At 49.3% G+C, this 24792-nt stretch overlaps 1 protein-coding gene across 1 annotated transcript in view; it reads left to right on the top strand.

Moving 5' to 3' along the window:
- Positions 1 to 24792, top strand: part of LOC147303113 (glutamate receptor ionotropic, kainate 5-like) — a 207537-nt gene that overhangs the window by 118572 nt on the left and 64173 nt on the right. Inside the window, exon 3 of the mRNA XM_086279148.1 lies at positions 14578 to 14736. Within this exon, the coding sequence (XP_086135274.1) occupies positions 14628 to 14736 (109 nt within the window). The 5' untranslated portion in view covers positions 14578 to 14627. The remainder of the gene's footprint in view (positions 1 to 14577; positions 14737 to 24792) is intronic.

The following is a 24792-nucleotide window of genomic DNA, read 5'->3' as shown; positions in this document are numbered from 1 at the left end:
ATACAGCTGTCACTGTGTCCATCTTTTATATACAGCTGTCACTGTGTCCATCTTTCATATACAGCTGTCACTGTGTCCATCTTTTATATACAGCTGTCACTGTGTCCATCTTTCATATACAGCTGTCACTGTGTCCATCTTTCATATACAGCTGTCACTGTGTCCATCTTTTATATACAGCTGTCACTGTGTCCATCTTTTATATACAGCTGTCACTGTGTCCATCTTTTATATACAGCTGTCACTGTGTCCATCTTTCATATACAGCTGTCACTGTGTCCATCTTTCATATACAGCTGTCACTGTGTCCATCTTTTATATACAGCTGTCACTGTGTCCATCTTTTATATACAGCTGTCACTGTGTCCATCTTTCATATACAGCTGTCACTGTGTCCATCTTTTATATACAGCTGTCACTGTGTCCATCTTTTATATACAGCTGTCACTGTGTCCATCTTTCATATACAGCTGTCACTGTGTCCATCTTTTATATACAGCTGTCACTGTGTCCATCTTTTATATACAGCTGTCACATTGTTACGCTCATATTTCTTTTCCTCCCTGGTTTTACCCGATGAGCATCATATTTCCCTGGCAGGCTGCAGATTCTCATCTTTGTGTGTTAGTTCTGCACACCTGCAGCTCCTGGTGTGTGCACGCGCCTGCTATCAACACATCGAAGGACTCCATAAAACCAGCCTTTCTTGACACCCAGCAGTAACCAGACAGGGTGAGTCAGGGTTTCTGAAACACGTAAAGAGTGATATCTTCATGTTTGAACTTTCCTGTGACACAGTTCTCTAAACACAGATGGATTTGTGTGTTATTATCAGTCACATCAGCTGTGGAAAAGTGCGCAGCTGAACCCCACACGCAGCTGAAAATTCAAGTTGCCGGTTTGTCAGCAAACCAATAAGCTCTGCACATCCCTCAGCGCTGGCCGCCAGTCACTTCCACACTGTGTTGCCAAGGAAACAAAGCAGTGCAGGAGGAGGAGGAGGCTCAGAGGACCACAGCTTCCTGACAGCAGAGTGGAAGTTGAGATGCAGCGTCACACTAACATTTCCCTTCCTACCCAAGTGTTCAAAGTTCAGGCCATTACCTCCAGGGTCATCGTCAGAGGGAGCAGGAATCGAGGTGTTGGAGGAGAAGGAAGGAAAGAGACAAGGAGACCGGAGCGGGGTCAGATGAATGGAACGAGCATAAAGAAGGAAGGAAGCCTCATGGGCAGATAAACAGACGCTCTGACAGTGACGGAGAGCAGCGCTGACACGCGCAGACAGAAGGTTGGAGCCGTCCGCCTCCTGCCGCAGAGACGGGATGATCCTGACATGCTTCAATTTAAGCAGCGGCCTGATTAATGCCCCGCCCGCTCGCTGGCCTTTTTTACCATTCCAGCCCGTCCCAGTGACAGGCCGGCATAGGTCAGACAGACCCGAGGGCAGAAGGAGGCAAACTGTCAATCACTTCATCATCGGTGGGTTAAAAAAGGAAGATGGGAGCTGAGAAAGAGTGATGACACTCCTGCAGGGGCGCTGGAAGCAGAGCGGAGCGACGGAGGGGGAGACGATGATGCATGCTGATGTGTCGTCTTATTTAACCTTACATTAATTCAATATTTATTTGGGGATTTATAAATGCATAATAGACACTAAATCAATATTTATGAGACGGCTAATGAATCTGCCAAGACACAATCAGCATTTTAATGCTACAGTCTGCAGCGAGTCACACACACACGGAGGGAAGCGTGAGTGTAGATGAAGGTGGCAGCAGAGCAGCTTCTCCTGGAGGATCCACACTTCATCCCACGCCACGGGACACGTTTTACCCACCAACCACGGGCCGGTGTCCTGCAGGTTTTACATGTGTGCTTGATCCAACACAGAGATTACCTCCTCAACATGCCCTGAAGTTCTCCAGAGGCCTGGTAATGAACGAATCATCTGATTCAGGTGTGCTGACCCAGGGGGAGATCTAAAACCTGCAGGACACCGGCCCTCGAGGCCTGGAGTTGGACACCCCTGATCTAAGAGATCTCCCCGGGGGAGGGAGGCGGTCTCTCAGGAACCAGCCGATGCTCCGACATTTTTCCCCTAGATGGAGCAGCAGCTGTGAGCCAAGCTCCTTCCATGTTCCTGAGCTCCGTGTGTCCCTCTGCCACGCTGAGCCCTGCTCACGAACATCAGGACGCTGACATCAGTCTGATGGACCGCTCACTCAGAGCTTCACTCAAGCAGGAAGTCCCATCACGTGTGTGAATCACACTCACCGCGCGGTGACACACGCACTGTGCTTTGTGCCTTACACGGCTGACCACACAGCTGATCACACCTGTGCTGTCTCAGATGTTTCCTTTGTTGTGTTTCATTGTGACGCACGTCTCGGTGTATCACTGACTCCTGATCAGTGCTGCTGACACACATCAGGAGACTAAAGTTCCAGGTAACTTTCTGTAAATAACATGTACAGCAGTCTGTTAATGTCGGACAGTCTCGGTCGTTGTGTCCTTGGGCGACACACTCCACCCGTTGCCTACTGGTGGTGGTCAGAGGGCCCGGTGGCGCCAGTGTCACCAGTGTGTGAATGTGTGGATGACTGGATGTGTAAAGCGCTTTTGGGTCATTAGTGACTGAGTAAAGCGCTGTACAAATACAGGCCATTTACCAATGTTCCTTGTTATACATCAAAAGTATAAATCTTGTCATCAGCATCAGTCAGGAAGTTAACGGCCGTTTCATCGGACAAAGCTGTTATTCCAGAGTCACTCTGCTATGTTAGGACACGCCAGGATCCACAGCACGCCTCCAAATCAAGAAACGGCAACAACGCTTCTTTAAGAATCATTTCTCATCAGCTTTGTTCGGCTTTTCAGTCCAAGCGTCATCAGCAAAACAAATAAAAGCAGCTTGCTGTCGCACGCAGTCACCAGCGAGCGCGTTGGCAGACGGATCATCTGGATTCCTGCTGGAATTTAAAAGAAGCCTGGTGTTGTTGTGCAGGAAGCTGAGCATATGCTCGAGTTGGTCTGATCACAGAGGATACAGTAACAGGATTCAGTGACTGATCAGGACCAGAGGCCAGTTTTCCTTCTGTGCATTAAACCAGAACGATCATCAGGTGGGCGTCTCACTGTTTCAACTTTAAACCCTTATTTTCATGTCAAATTTCATACGCTGTGTACAAATGTGATGCATCAACAAATGACCCACTGGGCTGTCAGTTAATGCCAGTATGAGTCCAGTCCACACACGCTAACGTGCTCCAGAGGACACCAACACCACAAATACTCCAAACATGAAGCTTGACATTAGTCGGGGGGGAGGATCTGTGAACACGGAGGTCTGTGGGGACGCGTCTCAGAGCCGGCCTCAGTCTGTGGAAACGTTAGAATACAAGTTCTCTCTGATTTATTGGAAAAGTGCTGTGACTGAACATCACAGAACTCGTAATGCGACAAAGTCAAATGCAGGAACGCTGCAACAATAACAAAGCTGCTGTCAGAGACAGAAGATGCTGCGCTAATGAGCCGAGAGCGCGTCGTGATGGAAATCCCCAGATTTTCAAAGCCTGAACCAACAGATCTAAAAATAACCCCCATCTGCCGGCGCGCTCCGGCCGCGGCCGTGTGAAACCTGTCGGTATTTCCTGCGTTTCATCTCCACGCGCGCAGCTCTCTGTCGGCGTAAGCCTGCAGAGGAGCTGAAGTCACAGAGGATGTTGAACCTCGTAGGTGTGAACGATCCCACAGGACACCGAGCTTCTGTTCATCCTCCTCCTCATCTTCCTCCTCGCTCTCATCCGTCTGTACCGCTTTAGTCTGTCTCTGCCTTTTATCCTTTCTTTGCTGCAGTGGTGGAAGGTTACCAAGTGCATCCATCCAAGTCTGTGCCAGCCTGGGAATCACTTCCAGCTCAGTGTGACGCTGCTCATTTGTGTTCTGTGGTGTTATTGAGCCTGACCAGCACACAGTTAGCGTCACCTCGTTCCTGCTGATCCAAGAAATCAGAGTTATTATTTCTGCACGGCTGCATCCACCTGTTGGAAAGAGTAAGCAGGATGCTTCCTGTGCAACCCAGGAACTGGCCAGATGTTTCATCACATCTGACATCAGAGCGGCACTTCCTGTGTCGATGCGCGTTCTCTGCATTCGACCCACGTCCTGGGAAGAGTGAGCGGTCAGCGTGCAGCAGCTTCAGATGTCACTGTGAGGACACAGACTCACCTGACCGACACCTGCGTCCCTCAAACAGCCTGGAATACACACTGATGTTCAGCAGGAAACAGAAAGCAGGCTGTGCGCTTCACGGTTTAACCTTCTGATCGCACCTTTACTGTCGTTGCTCTAAAATGAAGGAACCTGCTCACTGCCTTTAAATACCAGCCGGTTTCCTGAGTGGCTGTGGGGTCGCCCGCCCGGTGCTGTCCTGCAGGATGCTGCAGGGGTGGAGATTATGGGCCGGTATCGGGCTTCAGGCATCACTCTTTTGTATCTACAGTTATTTAAAAAGAGAAGAAGAAGCCTCTTCATGGAGGATTTGTGAAACCACGCACGCTTGACTTCAAACCGCTGCTCGTTGGCGGCGCGTCTTCAGAGAGTACAGCACAAACAGCTGTTATGCTGCTAACGCCGGCTTTGTTCAAAGCTCCGTCGCACTGAGCGCCATCTTCACCTTCTCTATGTTGTTTGCGTCCATATCTGCGCTGCATCGCTCTCGGCTCTCTCCTGTCGTCCTCCCCGTCGCTCTCCCTCCGGCCGCCACATTGCATTGTGAAGGTCAGGCGTCGACTCTGGAGCTCTCCCCGCTCGTCCCTCTCTCTCCATCGGGGCAGATTACGTAAGAATTTAATTCTGAGGTGAAACCCACTCATGAGCTCTGCTCCACAGTGACGTGCTGTGTGAACCTATCCACTGAAGAGACAAAAGCACCAGCATTACTCACTGTGTTTCAGTCACAGGCTGCAGATTTTCAGGACCAAACGTGGATTAAGAGCGTCACTCTTTCCTCCAGGCGGAGCAGCAGGAAGAAGCAGATGTTTCCAGATGTTTCAGATGATGCAGTAAAACCAGAGCGCTCCACCGGCGTCAGTCAGCTGCAGTTCGAGGCCTTCAGCAGATACAACAGCACGGCCTCCCGTGTGTTTGCAGGAAACCGGCCTGGTGGTGAGGTCATGTGACTTCCTGACGGTCCTCCAGTCTAAATGACTGCACAGGCGGTTTGCCCCGCCCCTCTGAAACCATCCACTGCGGTGTACGAGCAGCACGAGGTGGTTAGCCTCAGTCTCTGAATGATTCTAACAGGAAACACGTTTTAATGTCAGGAGCACACACGTGTCAGTCAAGCAACCTTAAAAGAAACGAGACATGAACAAGCTGAACTTTCCAGGAACTCCTTGAGAAACCTCCAGGAATCCAGACTGTGACCTTTCTAACCTTCAGCTTAAACGACGATGACGAGCCGCACGCTGCTGATGAAGCCTCGCAGCAGAGCCTCCGTCCTGCCTGATGGAGGTGGAGGAGACTCCGGCTGTGTTAGCGTTTGCTATCAGGCGTTTGATGATGTCATTACAATAATTACTGCTGCAGGAGGACAACGCTAGAAAAGAGCAGGGTCTGCTGTGAAAGCTCGTCTCTGCTCATATTAAACTTAACGTCCATTTCATGTCTTTCCACCGTCTCCTCTTTTCATCCTTTTATAATCCTCACTGTTTCTCTTCCTCCTCACCCCCTCCCTCCTCTCTCACACCTCTCCCTCCCATATTGACACCAGATTCACCCTCTCTCCCTCGTCTCCTGGGCTCCGTCCCGTCCATCCTCCCATCGTTTCCCTCCTCTATATTTGCTGACAGTGGACTTTATTTTCCCCGCTGGCTCGCCTCCGGGGCTTTCGCCCTGCCGGTCGGCCTCTCCCAGGTGCAAAGGGGTCGAGCTGTCACCTTCACACTGCTGCAGCAGCATCCATCTCTCTATCATCCATCTGTCCTTTGTTTCTTTGTGTTGCTCTGTATGCCAAACCGTGTAGGAGACATAAGGAACAGCAGCGTGAGCAAAAAGCACCACCACATATTTACTTTCTGTGGTTAATAAACTGCAAGCTGCACGTTTGATGTTAGTGGCGCTCTAATGTGACCTCTCTGAGGTCATGTGACTCAAGACCTGCAAACTGCACATTTCAACAGTGCAGAGATGACCCAGGTGCACAACATCTTTTTTACAGGACACGATACGTTTTCTTCTTCTCTGTGCCCGTGAGAGTCGAGCACAGGCCACAGGCCGCCTGTTCGATGCTCTTTAGCTCCGTGGGGACGTTTGATTCTGTTTGCAGCTGAAACAAAGATTCGACTGGTGTTTGTGGATTGTCTGCATGTGTTTTCCCTTTAATGAGGACGTTCGTGTACCTGCTGCTGATCAAGAAGGCCCCGGGGTTTCGCGGATCCTGCGTCGCATTCAAAAACAAGACGAGAAACAAGTGGAAGAGTAATTTGTTCCCACACAACAGCTGACACGTTCCTAACATGTGCACATCTTTATCTTTGCAGGGGAGAAAAGCCTCGACTTACAGCAGCTTGTCTCGCTGCAGTATTTCGTTCACGTCTCCATCCCTCCACCATCCGTCAGCACCGCCCTGCCTGTCCTGTTTCCTCAGAAATATGTTTCCCCCTCACACGCAGCCTCTTTAAATTACCTCACCATCATTTTAGCGTGACAGCGAGCGAAGCGGCCCCTCCGTCACCTATAACTCCCGCCGCCGGCGTCCACAGGTGAATGCGTGTGGCGTGCTGGGCTCCTCGGGTGGAGGCGGTGGAGTTCTGTTTGTGTTTGACTAGCTTGTGTCTGAGCTCAGTTACAGATCGAGCTCGAGTCTCGGCGAGACAAATGTCAGCAGGTTTATCGGCTTTATTCCGCTTGACATTTAAAGTGAGAGTTTCCAGCGTCTCCTCGGTGCGCTCGCCTCCCGCTGAGGACTGCAGGTTATTGGAGGCGACGTGGGAGAAAGAGTTTACTGTGACCACACGCTGTACTGAATGTGGAGTCAGCGTTTTCTCCTGCAGATCAGCTCTTCATCTGTGCGTGAGGTTTTGCACGAACACACGAGCAAAGGGTGAGGCGTTCGTGTGCACAGTCAGCATCAGCAGCTGGATGCAGTGAGCTGATGATGTTTCACACAGGAGGGTCACAGGGTGATCGGCCAAGATTTGGAGTAAAGACGTGAAGCTGTGATGAGCAGGTTGTGCTTTTGTGAAGGAGCTCGCACATGTTACCACGGTGACCCTCCCAGGCTCCGCCCTGCTCCCTGTCACAGACGCCACAGCTACCCTGATGTAACTTGGAGAGGGTCCATCTGTTTTTGACCATGCTGAGTTTGCAGCAGGAGCTCAGATGAACGCGTCCGTACCGCCTTGCTTCAGTCAATAAGAGGACACAGTGGGTCCAAAACACCTGTGAAACTTCCACAGGTGGAAGTTTCACCTGTGGAAGTGCTCTGACCATTCGAGGCACGGGCCTAGAGCAGGAGGCAACGCTCTGACAGGTACAACAACACGGGGACCTGATGATGAGGACGAGCGGCAAACTTTACTGAAACTTTAACGTCTGCGGAGACGTTTTCCTCGCCTCCCGACTCGCTGTTTTCCTCAGTCGATACCCCCCACTGCTGCTTCTAAATTATCTGATGAATAATGTGTGCTGAAAGCTTCGAGCCGTCGATAAGTCTGTCGGTGACGGTACCACCAAGACGGATTCCTCTTTCTGTTCTTCGGCTGAGCGATGAGCTTGAGGTAATGAGAGAACGGATCAGAGCCGTCACCTGCCAGGAAACTGAACTCTCCACTGTTCTTCTTCCCATCAGCCCCGACTCACGCTCTCCTTCCTGTCTCGAATCATCTCTCATTCAGCGTCTGCTCAGCCAATGAGGTGTGAGATGAGGAGGAGGCGCTCATACGGCCTTGAGCCGTCCCTGGACTTGCTCGTGTTTATTCATCAGTGCGGGTCCATGTTGGGGTCTTTTAATGCAAATGCACATCTGACTGACTGATGACGCCGGAGCAACGCAGCCTCCCAACCACCCAACCAGTCTAAACCGGAGGAGGCGGAGCCTGTGGACGTACGATGAAACCTGAGTATGATGCAGTGCAGGAAGGGCACGGGACTCGACTCTAAATGTAGTTTCTGACGGCCTGTTTTATTTATTTATGTGATAGATTAAGTTCATTTCTTACCTAATTGTTGCTCATATGTGACTTCCTGGAGTGGGAGGAGCTTCTGTCTGCACAGGCGGCAGCTGAAGCTGAAGCGAGCAGGCTGTTGAAGCTGTAAGGGCGTTTCCTCAGTTTAAAGGCTCTTCATCCTGCCTTCAGTGCTCACGTTGACTAATGGGACCTGCTAATAGACAGCGTCGTGTGACGCTGTCCTCGCCTCGCCTCTGTTTCCACGCTTGACAGGCTGATCCTGAAGCAGAGCCACTGCTGGAAGCTGAACCGTGGTTTTCTTTGAGTTCCTCTCTTTGAATAATCCTCCCCTCAAATCTGACCAGAGAGCAGGATGATACCACCACCATCCAGGAGCCAGATTGGCACCAGCTGAAATTGACCTTTTACAGGTTTTACAGCTTTTCCTGTTGATAATGATGTTAAGTTCATGTTTTCTCGTCTCCTTCTTGTATAGCGAGTACAGAGTTGTGTGTATATGTGTTGAGTTCTTTGAATGAGTAAAAATGCTGCCACGCTTACCTCAGCAGCGTTTCTTTAAAATAACAGAGACGTTGAAGCTGCTCTTCTTCCTCTCTGATGCAGATATCTGAGGGATTCTGACAGGAAGTCCAGTTTTACGTGAGGTTGGGTTTGGCCGTATGACGCCCACCATGTAGGATGAAGCTGAGCATCGCATTTACCACGACGGGGTTTTTGTCCATTGTTCGGTCAGCAGTGGAACGAAGCTGACGCTGTCGCCGAAATGTGCGAGAGGCTGCAGGTTTCAGACTCGACTCGATCGAACGCTGAACAAGAAGCGTTTCAGAGGCCGTCTCCTAACAAAGCAGCTGCCTCGTTAGGAGACGGCCTTTGAAACGCTCTGAGGAATAAATCCATGCATTACACAGCCGCCTGTAACTCTGGGCGTCTGAATGAAAAGCTCCTTTTTCCTCTGCTCTCTGTTTCAAAGCTTTGATTAAAACCGAGCCGGCATGCTGACCACCATAGAAAATGTTTACTGAAGTTCTAATTGGAGCTTTGCGCCGGCAAACAGGCTAAAAACAGACGCAGCGTGTCGCCCGGCTCGTCTCCTCGTTTCCTGTCGCTGGATCTGCTGCAGAGCGCCACTTTTCAGAAGGACGGCTTTACGTGCAGGAATCAAACCTCCCCGCTGTCGTCTGAAGGCAGAAATGTGCCGCGTGTCAGCGGCTGAATGAGAGGATTACCATGTCATTATAGTGTTTTGAGTCAGCAACACTCTTCATGATGCCACTGCTAAACAAAATCTCCTTATCCCCTGAAGACAGAGAAAGCTAATATCCTATATTTAGGTGAGCATTAAGGGCCATTACCAGACAAACAGGATGCTTTACAGGGAACGCTCCGCTCCTGTTGGGTGGGGGCCTTGGTTTTCCTCTTTTATTGCATCAGAGAAAAGGTGGAGGAGGCACCGTCCTTCATATCTGGAAGCCTCGCGGCCCGTCAGCGTGAGAGCAGATGTGAGTGTGAGGCAAACAGAACCGCTATTTATATCTAACCACCTGCCCACCATCCACCCCAAGCACCTCCCTCTGAGGCCCTCTGCTGTGTCAAACACCCCCATCGCTGTGGTACATTACGTACACAGGTCTAGCACTGAGCTAACAGTGGCCACAGTGCAGTCTAACCTTTAAGGTGTCGCTGTGATGTCCGAGCAGCGGATGGGGAAGTTTGGATTTCTGAAGATTAAAAGGTGTTTTGTCCAACCTTTTGTGTTTGAAAGCGGCTTCGTGTCGTGGAAGCGGTCCGTCGAGCTAAACGGTCCCGCTGAGCTAAACCTCTGGAGCTGTTTTTAAGGTTTTCTGTTGTCCGGTGAACAAAGAGCACTGGCTGCTGCTGACGTGTGGCGTCGGGCTGTTCTACCACATTAACACCACCTTTCCTAAACAGGCTGATATTTCCCAGCTCCTTTAATTCCTCAACTATTTAATGTGCACTCACAGGCATTTCCCAGTGGAGAACAGGAACTGGAACATCTGCTGAGTCGGCACTAACAGCAGCTTCAGATGAAGCACGCTACAGCAGAAACCGTCTCAAGCCCGACTCATCAGCTTTGGACAGCTGGTCGCGCTTCAGCCAGTCATCGACTCCGTCATTGCTCCGTCTCGGTGTGCACTGCCCCTGTGAGTGCCCGCGTGGTACACGCTGCCTGTGACAGCGCTGCAGATAATCCATGAAACTGTGCTCGCTGAGTGGCTGATGGGTCTGTTACCAGGTGGGTTTATTTCCTGTTATGATGTCACTGGCGGCGAAATTTTGAACCTTACTTTGTGCAGGCGGCACGCTCTCACTCAGGCTGATCACATGACCTGGCACTTCCTGTCTGTCTGCCTCGTTCTGTCCTGTCACCTCTGATCCTCGGCCGCTTTGTGCCGGGCATTCAGACCTCATCTCACACGTCCTCGGGAATATTTGCCAGCGTGTGATTGCCGACGCTCTGACCCTCGCCATCTTCACTCGATGAAGCCGGGCTTTAAAGCCTCGCGCTTTGCTGCACTCGCTGTAAGTCGCCTCGAATGAGTGTCGGCTAAATGCCTCCACAGTGAAATGAGACGGCACTGAAGGCAGCTAATAGAGTTGCGGCTGTGATTAGCCTCCGAGCTGCTGCAGTGAACTGCGGTGGCGGCTCGTACCAGCGGGGTCCCGCTTGGCTCTGCTCGCCGGCTGACATGATAGCACTTCCTGTAGGAAAGATCCTAATTAATTGTTGTCATCATGTGTTTATTTGTGCCTGCGGCTGCTCCTGGTTTCCTGTCTCATCTCACCATCACGTCTCCGTCTGCCCAGTTTACTGTCGCTCACACTGTCGCCTTATATTCCCTCGTTGTTCGTGTCCTTGCTGTTTCCTCCACACTTTCAGCTCCTTTCTTAAACCTTCTGTTCGTCCTGTTCTCCGTCAGATTCTCTCCAGGAGCCGCCATATCAGCTCTACTGGAGCAGCTTTGCATGAGTCACTGTTCAGAATAATCCCCATGTGTCTGACACCAAGTTATTGTCTTTTTTAGCTCCGCCCCCTTCAAGACATTTCACCTTGATTGGTTGCCCTTCCAAACAAACCACTGGAGCAGCAGGTGGGTGGGCTGTGGTGCAGAACCTCCCACGGTGAATCACAGCAGAACCAAAGCGTGGTTCTGACACGCCCCTTCAGCGTGGACGGTTGCCTGTTGTGTGGTTGCACTCTGACAGCCTGCTAAACATCTGTACGCAGTGGTGGGGATGGTTTTTAGCATTTTAAAATCTCTCTCTGCTGTAAAGGAATCATTTATCAGGCGACCGCAGGAGCTCTACAGTGAAATCATCCTTGTTTAAAATGCTTGCTTGAGCGATGGTGTCTGAGCTCCACCCACAACCACAGCAGGCGTCACAAGGGGAATATCGAAACGACCGGAGGAGGAGAAGCGGCTCAGAGACGCTGCTCACCTCTGTGTACGATTTAGTTGGAGATGCTGAAACAAAGAAAGCCAGCCCGTTGTTTTATTATTAACTAATGTGACCGTCAGTCACACTGAGCTGTGACAGCACAGCGCTGTCTGTGAACTACGACAAACCAGGGTCAGAATGGGAGTCCAGCTGCTCGTGTGTTTCTGGCTCATCCTTGTACAGGATATAAACTGCTCAGAAATGGTGCTGAAGCTGAAGGTGGTCGTGGCTGAAGCTCCTGCGACCAATCCTTTAGTGGCCGGCATGTGCAGATCTTCCCAGCCAATAGAATAAGAAGAAAACACATATACAAACAGAACAGAAACTTTTACAGAAATAAATATTTATATCATGGACGATAGTTAGAAAAACAGAGTACTGTACAGTTATTAATATTATATAATATTATTAATATTAATATTTTATATTGCTGATAAAAATGGCAAACCCAGGTTGTAGTGTGCAGACAAAGCAGGGTACTGGAAGGAGTTAGGAATATTTATAAAAAGTACAGATTGTGTATTTTACCTGTGCATTAAAAAGTGACTCACTTTGACTGTGAGTCACGCAGAGCTGAACATGATTTACTGAGATATAGAAATGAATGTACTGTTGATTACACTGCGGTGGCCCATCATGGCAGCGGTGAAAGGATTTAGGACAGGACCTCCTCAGAACGAGGTCGACATCAGAACGAGGGCATGTGTTTAAAACGTTGTCAGGTTTGATATTTAACATCGGGTTCAGTCTCAGTGTTTCTGGGTCGAGTCTGTAGATGTTTGGCCTGTGAGCAGCTCGGATGGTGCTGATGGTGCTGATGGTGCTGGGGAGACAGAACTGAACTCATCAACACATAGTGTGTGTGTGTGTGTGTGTGTGTGTGTGTGTGTGTGTGTGTGTGTGTGTTTCCTCCGACTCTGTTTCCTCCGACTCTGTTTCCTCTGACTCTGTTTCCTCCGACTCTGTTTCCTCTGACACTGTTTCCTCTGACTCTGTTTCCTCTGACACTGTTTCCTCTGACTCTGTTTCCTCTGACTCTGTTTCCTCCGACTCTGTTTCCTCTGACTCTGTTTCCTCCGACTCTGTTTCCTCCGACTCTGTTTCCTCTGACTATTTCCTCCGACTCTGTTTCCTCTGACTCTGTTTCCTCTGACTCTGTTTCCTCCGACTCTGTTTCCTCTGACACTGTTTCCTCTGACTCTGTTTCCTCCGACTCTGTTTCCTCTGACACTGTTTCCTCTGACTCTGTTTCCTCCGACTCTGTTTCCTCTGACTCTGTTTCCTCTGACTCTGTTTCCTCTGACTGTTTCCTCTGACTCTGTTTCCTCTGACTCTGTTTCCTCTGACTTTGTTTCCTCCGACTCTGTTTCCTCTGACTGTTTCCTCTGACTCTGTTTCCTCCGACTCTGTTTCCTCTGACTCTGTTTCCTCTGACTCTGTTTCCTCTTTTCCTCTGACTCTGTTTCCTCCGAATCTGTTTCCTCTGACACTGTTTCCTCCGACTCTGTTTCCTCTGACACTGTTTCCTCCGACTCTGTTTCCTCTTTTCCTCTGACTCTGTTTCCTCCGACTCTGTTTCCTCTTTTCCTCTGACTCTGTTTCCTCCGAATCTGTTTCCTCTGACACTGTTTCCTCCGACTCTGTTTCCTCTGACTCTGTTTCCTCCGACTCTGTTTCCTCTGACACTGTTTCCTCTGACTGTTTCCTCTGACACTGTTTCCTCTGACTGTTTCCTCTGACACTGTTTCCTCTGACTGTTTCCTCTGACTGTTTCCTCTGACACTGTTTCCTCTGACTCTGTTTCCTCCAACTCTGTTTCCTCCGACTCTGTTTCCTCCGACTCTGTTTCCTCTGACACTGTTTCCTCTGACTCTGTTTCCTCTGACACTGTTTCCTCCGACTCTGTTTCCTCTGACTCTGTTTCCTCCGACTCTGTTTCCTCTGACACTGTTTCCTCTGACTGTTTCCTCTGACACTGTTTCCTCTGACTGTTTCCTCTGACACTGTTTCCTCTGACTGTTTCCTCTGACTGTTTCCTCTGACACTGTTTCCTCTGACTCTGTTTCCTCCGACTCTGTTTCCTCCGACTCTGTTTCCTCCGACTCTGTTTCCTCTGACTCTGTTTCCTCCGACTCTGTTTCCTCCGACTCTGTTTCCTCCGACTCTGTTTCTTCTGACACTGTTTCCTCCGACTCTGTTTCTTCTGACACTGTTTCCTCTGACTATTTCCTCTGACTCTGTTTCCTCTGACACTGTTTCCTCTGACTGTTTCCTCCGACTCTGTTTCCTCTGACTCTGTTTCCTCTGACTCTGTTTCCTCTGACTGTTTCCTCCGACTCTGTTTCCTCTGACACTGATTCTTCTGACTCTGTTTCCTCTGACTGTTTCCTCCGACTCTGTTTCCTCCGACTCTGTTTCCTCCGACTCTGTTTCTTCTGACTCTGTTTCCTCTGACTGTTTCCTCCGACTCTGTTTTCTCTGACTCTGTTTCCTCTGACTCTGTTTCCTCTGACTGTTTCCTCTGACTCTGTTTCCTCCGACTCTGTTTCCTCCGACTCTGTTTCCTCCGACTCTGTTTCCTCTGACACTGTTTCCTCTGACTATTTCCTCTGACTCTGTTTCCTCTGACACTGTTTCCTCTGACTGTTTCCTCTGACTCTGTTTCCTCTGACACTGTTTCCTCTGACTGTTTCCTCCGACTCTGTTTCCTTTGACTCTGTTTCCTCTGATTATTTCTAAACTGCTGCCTCCCCGTTGAAGAGCAGCGTCCTCGGGGCCGTACAGCAGTGCAGGGGGCTGTAACTGTGTCAGTGTGGATGTGCTGTGCAACCGTCACATGCAGGATTTCCTGCTGAAGTCTGTGCTGCTGAACGTGTGAAACGTGTGAACTGAGTTGTTGGATCTCACCTGTCCTCCTGTCCTGCAGGTGGCGGTACAGGCAGCCAGCAGACCATTCTCCATGAGGAGCGGTGGAAGATGCCGGCTCTGCCAGCACTGCTGCTGTCGATTTACACCGTCGCCTCGCTGCTGACCATGGCGCCGCTCTCCTTCAGCCAGGCCAACACCCTCTCTGCCGTCCGCATGGGTGAGTGACGTCACGCGTGTTTGAATCCCACTTGCTCCGTCTCGGTGTGCACTGACCCCGACACTCCCACAGACAGATCCGTAAAAGTCTGCACTCACACATCCACCCGGCCTGAGTCTGAGTGTGCTGTACGTACAGCTGTATACAGGCCAGCATGTCACTGATTTATCACCTTATTTCATCCATAATGTATCTCAGCATCTTCACACACATGAGTATGAATGTGCTGTGTGTGTCTGTGCCATGTTGCTACTGTCACTGCTGTCTGTCCTGTTAAGCACAGAGAAAAGAAGTTCCTTGCATGTGCACTTCCATACGTGCTCAGCACAGCTGATTCTGATCCATGTGGAGCTCAAAGCTGCTCTAACAGGACCGTCAGGCTCTGCTTTCACCTGCTGACAGGTGAAAGCAGAGGTTCCTCTCTGCTGTCCACCAAACAGGAGCTTTCGTCCAAACACTAAAAGTTTTTGCACCGTCGAGTCGAGCGGGACGTCAAGTGAGAGGACGTGCATGGGATTGGCTCTTAGTTAAAGTGAGCTCGCTGCACCTTCACTGTTCAGCCTGGTTCATTTACAGAACTCCACCCACTCCACACCATCAACGCTGGGTTTCATGACGGTCAGTCACATTTGGATTTCAGTTATGAAAACAAGATCGTGAACTTTCGCTGCACTCACTTCTTATCGGTGTTTATTGCTGGATGTGATGTGCACCTTTCTTTTGCAGGCTCACGCTCACTGATCTCGAGCCACAAACAGAGCGAGATACTGGCAGACTGCAGGGAGCCAGTGTGTGACACATGAGTGACAGAAATGAAGCAGCGGTATTTTCTGTGGGAACGAAACTCGAGCACGTGCATTGTGTTCGTTCTTTCCACAGAACGCGGTGAAGGATGAGCAGCATCTCCTCCGTGTGAGCGCTCCCCTGCTCTCGTTTCTCCTCTCGCCTCCCACCGCCGTCTGTTTGCCATCTTGATTCCTGTCGCACGATCCCTTTGCTGTGTTTGTCTTGTTACGAGCCCCTCGAGGCCTCCCTTTGTTCCCGCTCGCTCTGCGCATCTCCTCGTGTCCGTCCTGGGTTTCTTCATTTGTAAGGGAGAACTAAACCGAGAGGAAACTGGATCGGGGAGCGTCTCCGTGATCCACGGCGAGGCCCGGGCACCGCTCTGCTGTCAGCACCCCTCGCTGCTCGTCCCGCGGAGGAAGATTAACTCGAGTAACAGCAGAGACTTAAAGCTGCAAGTGCGAGTTCAGCCGATAAGGATTTTCTCCCTGCTCATCTCTCACCCTCGAGTTCAAATCCCTGCTCCTTTTTTATCTCGCGGGGCTTCAACAAAACCAGCAGATGCCTAAACCGAGGTTACCATGGCAACCAAAGGTTCACCTTTCACTGTGTCACTGTTAATACCAGCTGACTGATGCGCACACACACTTATATCTGACACACACAAAAGGAAGCTCTCGTTTCCTTCTGGCCTGGAGTTCAGTAAAAGCAGCAAAAGCCTTGACCTTTGACCTGCAGATGCAGGTGTGGAGCCTCATTGGTCGCTCTCTGGCTCCCAGACCACAGCTGAGCCTCGGCAGCCTGTCCTACATGACTACCTCACAGCGTGGATCGATACCGTGTCTTCAGGCTCGCTGTGTGCACACGAGTTTCAGAAAAGAGGTAAAGTTGCTGTTTTTCTCAGCACAGTTTTGTACTGATCAGCTGCCTTTGAGCAAAGCATTTCTCTGACCACTGCTTTTTAACTGGTAGCAAGAAAAGCCTGCGTACTGACAGAGCGTCACACGGTTTGTTTCTGACCATCTCAGGTGAGTGAATGTTTCCTTTCTGCTGCACTTCTCTCTTCAGCTGCTGGAAAATCTCATTCAGTTCCACTCCAACACTCCACTCTGTAACCAAATTTTCAGGGCTCCTGATTCTGTGGTCGGGAAATGAAAAGGACCGCAGGAAAGTGTTTTGGTAATCCAAAGACTGAGCTCATGATGGCAAACCGTCAGCAGTCAAACGCATGCTCGGTTTGTCCTGCGACAGATGCTGGAGGCTGAAACATCAGCTGCGATGCTGAGAATCAGGCTGGGAACAGATCTGCGTCCTCTTACTCTGCACAGACGCACGCCGCTGTCAGGGACACGAGGAAAGGTTCACCATGGGAGAGACATAAAAACACGCCGTGTGTTTCCAAAAAATGAATGAGCTCACCTGAGGAGGAGGATGGGAGTGAAGAAGAGTCTGTACACGTCACGGGACTCCGGATTTGTTTGGGATATTTCCTCGAACACATAAAAACAAAGTCTCCAAAGTTTCTATGTAGAGAGGGGGAAACCACTGTTTTACCATACTTTCATTTTAAAGAAAACTCCAGAAATAAAGGTTTTAAATGTGTTTGCTGTCCTGCAGCCACAGAGTACAGTCACAATACTGTGCTTCAGTGATTGATGTGATTATTTTCATGGTTTTGTGTTTTTATTGTCTGTGAGCAGCTGTTTCCTGACCTGAACACCACCCTGAGCACGAGGACGCTCTTCTAACACACGAAGGACATTTGCATCTGAGGGAAACGAGTTCATCTTTGATCTGTGCAAACAAACCTCAGTGAAAGTAATTACGAGCGCCGCGTTCCACAAACAGCAATCGCACCGCATGACTCTGCTCCGATTATCAATCAGATACGAGCCGATTCGTCGTCACGCAGAGAGACGACCCAGATGAGACGGAGACTGCGTCGGTAATTAGAGGAACTCTGACTTCGTGCTGCAGGTCTCCGACCGAGTCGCCACGGCAGCTCACGGGTCAATAAAGAGCTCCCGTCAATTATCGATCAGAGGAGAGGCGTCAACGTTATCACTGCAGTCAGAGAGCTGTTGGTTCAGATAGCAGCGCTTCACTGTAGATAAAGATGAAGCATCGACGGGCATCTGAAACACAGCCAGTTATTATGGCAAATAAAAGCGTGTTTAGTACCGTGGAAACGATCTCGCTGTTTGCTGGAGCGCTACAGCTCCACACGGTTGCTTTACATTAGCACCGTCTCATCGAGGATGTCCACCATCGTCCTCGGCTGTGTGACGGCTCCTTTTGTCTCACCTTAAGCATTTCAGCTTCTACAACTTGTTGTTTTAGTCAGCTGTTAGCATGCTCAAACTTCAGGTAATGTTAGCTGCTTTGGTTAGCGCGCCGTATCACGCAGACACAGAGTACCTGCTCATTGGTGCTCAGCAACATCCAATCATCTCGACTTTCACTCAACAAAACCAGAGTGCACGCTCTGTTAGTACAGTGACCTCACAGCGGTCACATGATGTCGTTACAAACTCTCCAACAGCCCAAACACGGCCCAGACGTCCAGCTCAGCTAGCAGATAGCTAGCAGCTCCAGCCGCCTCCCAGTCAAAGAGGCCACACCCCTAATAATGCAAAACTATAAGCGCTGATGAAATGTACATTGGTGCTGTCCTCTAGTTGGGGTTGCCAACCGTCCCTTAAAATACGGAATCGTCCCGTATTTAGAAACAAAAGAACACGTCCCGTATTGAGCTAATAAGCGACGCACTTTGTCCCGTAATACAGTGAGAATCAAAAGTAGTCTATAAATGTTAATGGAATTAACACTTTGTTTGAAAACATAATTCCCAGCCCCTCTCCTGCTTTGTGACCAATGAGCTGACAGCACACTTATGACAATTCGAGTATGACAATTCAGATTACCGCTCATCTCATTGGTCGAGGAAAGGTCGCTTGCGGAGAAAATACCGGAAGACAACAGATGACCACAACAAGAAGCATGGCCAACAGGGGAACAAACGCCGACACTGCGGTGCAAGTCTCGGACGACAGTACACCTAAAGCTGGGCAAACACTGTGCGATTTTTTCAGTCACGTTATTCAGCTCCTGCTCAAACTGCACGATTGACTCGCAGGGGTTAGAAGTTGGTAGGTCACGATGCAGGTCTCACACTATACGACCCGATGCTCTGATGCGACCTGAGTGCTCACACTGTGCCTCCATAACATGAAGGTTATAACAGAAAATCTGTCGCTCGCTCTCTCTGTCTTTCACTCACACAGACACACCACCACCATCAACTTTGCTAAATTGCTAATGAAAAACATGATCAGGCAGCTGTGATTGAGCAGCATGTAAATCCAACTATTTTCATGGTTGTTGTGGTCGTGATCATTTTGTGAGGCCACATGGAAAAGGCTCGGATGAGCTTTCCAAAGTTCTACAAGTTGTGCCTCCATCGCTTGTGTCCAGATCACACGCTGCACAGCTGTGCTGCTCCATCTTTTTCACCAACGTTTACGTGTTTGCGCGTGAGCAGTGTGAGCGCCTGTGGTGACACCCTCACGAGCGATTGATGATCGGGAGCTGGTCGTGAGGTGTTAATCACTTCTCGTTACCCCACGTATACTACACGATGCACGATGAAGGCCAAAATCGGTCCGATCACTCAAAAATCGGCTCAAAATGGGCCAAAAATCGCACAGCTTAAGCCCAGCATTAGAGCAGCAATGTTTGTTCCCCTCAGAGAAAGGGAAGAATGGGAAAAGGAAAACACCTGGCTGGAAAACGTTAATATGGGCATGTGCAGTGAATATCAGCGCTATGTGGCCAGAAGTGTGATAATATAATTTATTTTGTGTAATAAACAACTGCAAGGATAGATGATTACAACAAATAGATGACTAATACATAAAAGTAATACATAGATGAATAATGATGATGAGTTAAGATGTGTAATCATGGGAACAAGCGGGTTTACAAACAGGAGCAGCTGATTAGCTTTAGAAAAGCTGAAATAATACCTCAACTGAAGCCAATTGTACTAAATGCACTAAATGTGCACAGTTACAAGAATATTTTTCTTTCTATTGTTTTCTATTATTTTAAGTTAAGCAGGACAGAGTTCTTTTAAAGAAAGATTTACTTATATTCTCAAAAGTTAAGCATGACAGGCTTCTGTTTAAGAAGGAGACCTGTTTTACTGTGTTAATGTTGTCATTTTGAGCTAAAAATAAATGGCTAAATGATCATTTGTTTCACATGTGTTCATATCACAAAGAATAGAATATGCATCTACTTAAATCAACTTCAAGTCAAATGGTTAAAAAAATAATTTCACACACAAAAAAAGAGCTAGAAAATTCACCACACTGGGAAGGGTGAAGACAACTGGGTCGCCCGGCCCTGGCCACGAGGTGTCCCTTATTTATTTTTCAGGGAGTTGGCAACCCTACCTCTAGTGGACATTGGTGGGACTGCAGCTTGTGGTGGGTTTCAGCATCCGCAGCTGTTCCTGGTGCGGAAGGACGACTTACAGCGTTTCATATTTAAACGAGCACGGAGATAAATCTAAGTGACATCATCATGCAGATACTTCCTCCTCTCGCAGGATTGAGATCCGAGCGGGAAGCATAAATATTGCAGTGAAGGATTTTAACAATTCAGCAGCATCAGTGTCCTTCAGCTGCTGCTAAAGATTGCCATGAATTATTTCAGCCTGTGCTATCAGTCTTTCTGAAGCAATCATTAGCTTATGCTCATCATTAAATATCTGGAAACTACAGCGGCGCCGGTGTAAAAGGTAGTTTGTCACTGCAGATTTATTTTTGAAAAATGAACTCAAAGTACATTTTTCACACTTTGGGCAGCTCTTATTTCTTCACTTAAGGTGTCACTTTTTATTTAAAAGGCAAATGTCTCACTTTGAAGGGGAATCCAAGCTGAATATAAATGTTGTACCTTCAGCCAAAGACATGTCCGTCAGGTCTGTCTGACGTCCACACCTGGACAACATCCTGCTGACCTGGACAGCAGCGCGTGGACGTTCTTCCACAGAGAGCACAAACAGCTGAACTGTGCAGGAAAATGTGTGCTTTAAAAAACAGCTGCATCGATGCCTGGTTTGTAAGTTTGCTCACGTCCAAAGAAACAAACAGCTGTGAATTTCCTTTTAATGAAGAGACTGAATATTCACCAAGAATCCACAGACATTACACGAGAGTTATGAACTGATTTGCATGTGTGAATTACATTTCATTACAGAAACAGGAAGTCTCTGAAACCACGGGAGTCTCTCTCCTCTTTAGTCTTTATCAGAGCAGCTGTTTCCAGATATTCCCAGGCCTCCGTGCCTTTGTTTGATTTTCCTGTTTGGCCTTTGTGTTTCACTTTCTTGTCTTGCACTCGACGCAGTCTGTAAAATCCACAAACAGGACTGAAACGTAAAACCTTCACAGTTTATGTCACAGAAGCCTTCAGACCAGAAGGTGGTGTAGACTCTTCGGACCTGCGGGGTGAAGGGTCAGGCTTTCCTGCAGCTTGCATGAAGCTACTGTGAATCACAGCACTGGGAACGTGAGCATTTTGGATGCCGTAGAGTACTTTTCCCATGTCTGAGGCACATTTACACTCCCCTCCACATGAACACGAGTCTGTCAAACAAATTGATCTAAATCTGTCCAGGACCTGTCGGACTGTAATCACTGATAATCACCCTGCAGCCAAATCACCAGGTTTTTGAAAATCGATGGAGCCTGAGAGACAGAAATAACAGACGTCAGCTCGAACTCTTTGTTTGGCTCTTTTCTCCGGGGCTATTTTTCCCGCCACATCACAGCTCACTAAAGAAACCAAATTTTAAGCCACCAGGGTGGGAAAAGAATCGATATGTCGGTAGAAACACAAACCCACTCGGTGTATATTGAATAACGTGAGCGTCTTGTTTGCCACCAGAGGATCGCAGCAGTGCTGTGATCGGTTGTGTTGATTCTTCCTTCTGCCTTGTCTCGTCTGTCGACCTACCGCGGCCCCCGGAGTCCACGCTTCCGCACTCATATCAAATAATGTCAACTACACGGAGCTCAGAGGTGGGAAGTGACAAGAAAACCTATTTGTCAATTTTTAGTGAAGGTACACCACCTCCGGGGCTGAATAAGATCAGTCTGCAGAGCTCTTTTTGCCTCAATAAAAGGACTTTTACCGTCACGTCTCAGGTTAGACGAAACGCACAGCGTGGCGGCCTCGTTTCATAAATACAGGATGACGCCTGACGGGAGCGAAGGCGTTCCCGCACCGCCGGGGTAACGAGTGCAGTTGAAACAGCATAATTTGCTATTAAATCTGAGTGCGGCTCGGAGGTGGTGAACGAGGCTGTCAGGAAGTAATTCACAGAAAACACAGACGGGGAGCACAGAGAATACGTTCATCCCAAACGAACAAACGAGCACGTTACCCTGCATACACAACGCAGCACAGTGCTGACTGGTTCCTTCCATTCATTTCACTCTGAAAACGTGCGGAAAACAAATACTCTTTGACCTTTAACCTGGACCTGGCTGGAGTCGGCTTTGTTTTAGCCACATGCTAAACAGATAAATTCCCAGAAAGCACGTTTCAGTTCAGAGAAATGTTTTTCTGTGTCAAGCTGTGAGTGTAAAACGGTTATAAAAGGAGGCTGAGCACCGAGGCCGGGCTGTAACCCTGGACTTGGACCTCATTAGTCACATTAGCAGCTCCAGGAATGCTAATGTCAGCCTGTTGCTTCCATACTCGGATTAGGAATTTCCCTGATTACCTCCAATGGCAACAACAGGTCAGAAGTTATTGAACTCTTGGGCTTTTAGAAACACTCTGCTGTCTCTGCAGCTGACTTCTGATGCTCGACCTCGCCGAGGCCCGCGGGGTGAGCGGTGAGCGAGAGCAGCCTGTGTAATCAGGCTCATCCTCTGAACAGCGCCGCGCTCTGCTCTGCTACTCACAATATACAGGCACTTATCACACAATCACATGGCCCCAGTTTTACTTCTCTAATGCAATAAATGTTAAGAATAAGTGCCGTGGTTATGAAGTCTTATCTCTTGGTGATGAGAAGATGTGCCATAAAGTCAGAATCACCAGACGATAAGTTCTGGCTATGAGACGGTGAGCTGTGATTATCAGACAGTAAATCATAAGAATAATCTACAGAGTTGGGATTACAAGGTGATAAATCCTAATTAGAGATAATCGGTTGTAATCATGAGATGACAGTGACTCTGTGAGCGAGCAGATGTAAGAGCTCACGCTGAGGAGAAAGTGTGTGAATGTGAGTGAACCGCTCCCTCGCCTGCTTTAATCTTAATGACAATAATGATTCTGCTCATCTGCCTCACTGTGTGGGGAACCGCCAACGAGCCGAGAGCCGGACACGGCGACCGACGCTCGGAGCGCCTCGCACCCGGAGACACCCGGAGACACCCGTGTGTGTGGGGGGGGGGGGGGGGGGGCACATACTGGGCAAACTCAGTGTCCGAGTGCTGCTGATGAAGAAGACGTGTCATCTTCATCTTCCCTCCCTCCAGCCCTCCGAGCTCAGCTCAGGCAGATCACCTGTCCAGCTAATGAGTGTGCGGTGAAGGCTGGACTTCCTGCCTGCTGCGCTGATCCGGAGTCTTCGACGCTGCGCTCACCTGCTCGCCTCATTGAAGCAGAACAGGTTATGTGCAACACGCCCCTGCAGGTGGGAGGAGGATGGCTGTTCCCATCAGAAGACGCTGCAGGTATCTTCGTCTTTAGATTTTCAGCGTCACGGTGTCGCCTCTAAGGCTCTAAGAAGATCGCACCGGTCAGCACGAACCATGTGGCTCTCTTCGTGTTCCCCGATAAATCGCCTCGAGAGCTGTTAATTATTTACGAAACACAAATCAAATCCAGGACAGGCTTCCTGCTCGTTACGGAGCCTCAGCAGCACTTTGATTTTTAATCTCTTCGTGTGGAACGGTGGATCACACTGCCATGAACCTCCTCGTCATCATCCCCCCGCACATGCTCAGACCATCTCAGCCCCTCTGAGCTGTCCCTTTGATGGACTCGGTCCTTGTTATCCTGAAACGGTGTTTAACCTGGAGAACACCGCCGTGTCGTGTGGTTTTCCCATCAGGCCTCAGCATCAGCGGTCTGCACCTCGGCGGCTCGTTCGCCCTCTGGACGTACAGTAAATGAGCGGATCACGGTGTCAACATTCCCATCTGTTTATGTGCACATCCTGCCCGCTCTCCTAACGCACGCCTGCTCAGGAGTCAGGTGGGAGGGCGCAGCAGGAATAAACGTGGCAGGTGTCACCGCACACAGCCGGCGGCTGGGCTGTAGCAGGAAATAGAAAGGAAATAGCTCCTGTCAGTGCTGCAGCTTCCCTCGACTTCCTGTTGACAGGGACATGGATCAAATCTATTTTTTTCTGCATCGTCATGCGGTTGACGATGGGATGGTGCCGGTTATACCGAGGAGAAGGCAGCTGGGATCTGAGCGACGGCACACTCGATCACCTGGTGTCTTCAGGTGAAGAGAGGGTGGCTCTGCACAGAAGAGATGGAGGTGACAGCAGTCTGCTCTCAGGCTGTGTGACGTAGTCTGAGCCGCTGGAGAGACCAAGCAAGATCTGTGGACTCTTTACAAAATGTTGGCTCATCTGTATCGGTCAGCCTGTGGAAGCCAGACACTGGTGTTTGCATCTGTATGGCGGGTAAAAAAAAGATGGCGGCACGCACAGCAGCTCGTGGCTCTCTCTCTTTTCTTGCTTCGTTGTGCTAACTGGACTCTGGTCTTCATTTAGAACTTCCCATAACAGATGACTTTAGCCACACTCACAGCATGGCTGCCATCTAACCGCTGGGATGAAACCCGTGGAACCAGCTTCCAGTTTGGATTCAGGAGACAGACACTATCTCTACTTTCAAGATCAGGCTTCAAACTTTCCTTTTTGCTAAAGCATATAGTTAGGGCTGGACCAGGTGACCCTGAATCCTCCCTTAGTTATGCTGCAATAGACGTAGGCTGCCGGGGATTCCCATGATGCACTGGGGGTTTCTTCTTCACTCACTATGTATTAACAGACCTCTCTGCATTGAATCATATCTGTTATTAACCTCTGTCTCTCTTCCACAGCATGTCTTTATCCTGTCTTCCTTCTCTCACCCCAACCAATCACAGCAGATGGCCCCGCCCCTCCCTGAGCCTGGTTCTGCCAGAGGTTTCTTCCTGTTAAAAGGGAGTTTTTCCTTCCCACTGTTGCCA

This window comes from Aulonocara sp. 'chitande type north' Nkhata Bay, linkage group LG22, assembly GCF_057382095.1.
Source record: "Aulonocara sp. 'chitande type north' Nkhata Bay isolate Kocher_YH1m ecotype deep benthic linkage group LG22, A_spYH_male_GT1.1, whole genome shotgun sequence".
Taxonomy (NCBI): Eukaryota; Metazoa; Chordata; class Actinopteri; order Cichliformes; family Cichlidae; genus Aulonocara; species Aulonocara sp. 'chitande type north' Nkhata Bay.
The sequence above is the reverse complement of the archived record's forward strand: the minus strand, read 5'-3'. Positions and strand labels throughout refer to the sequence as shown.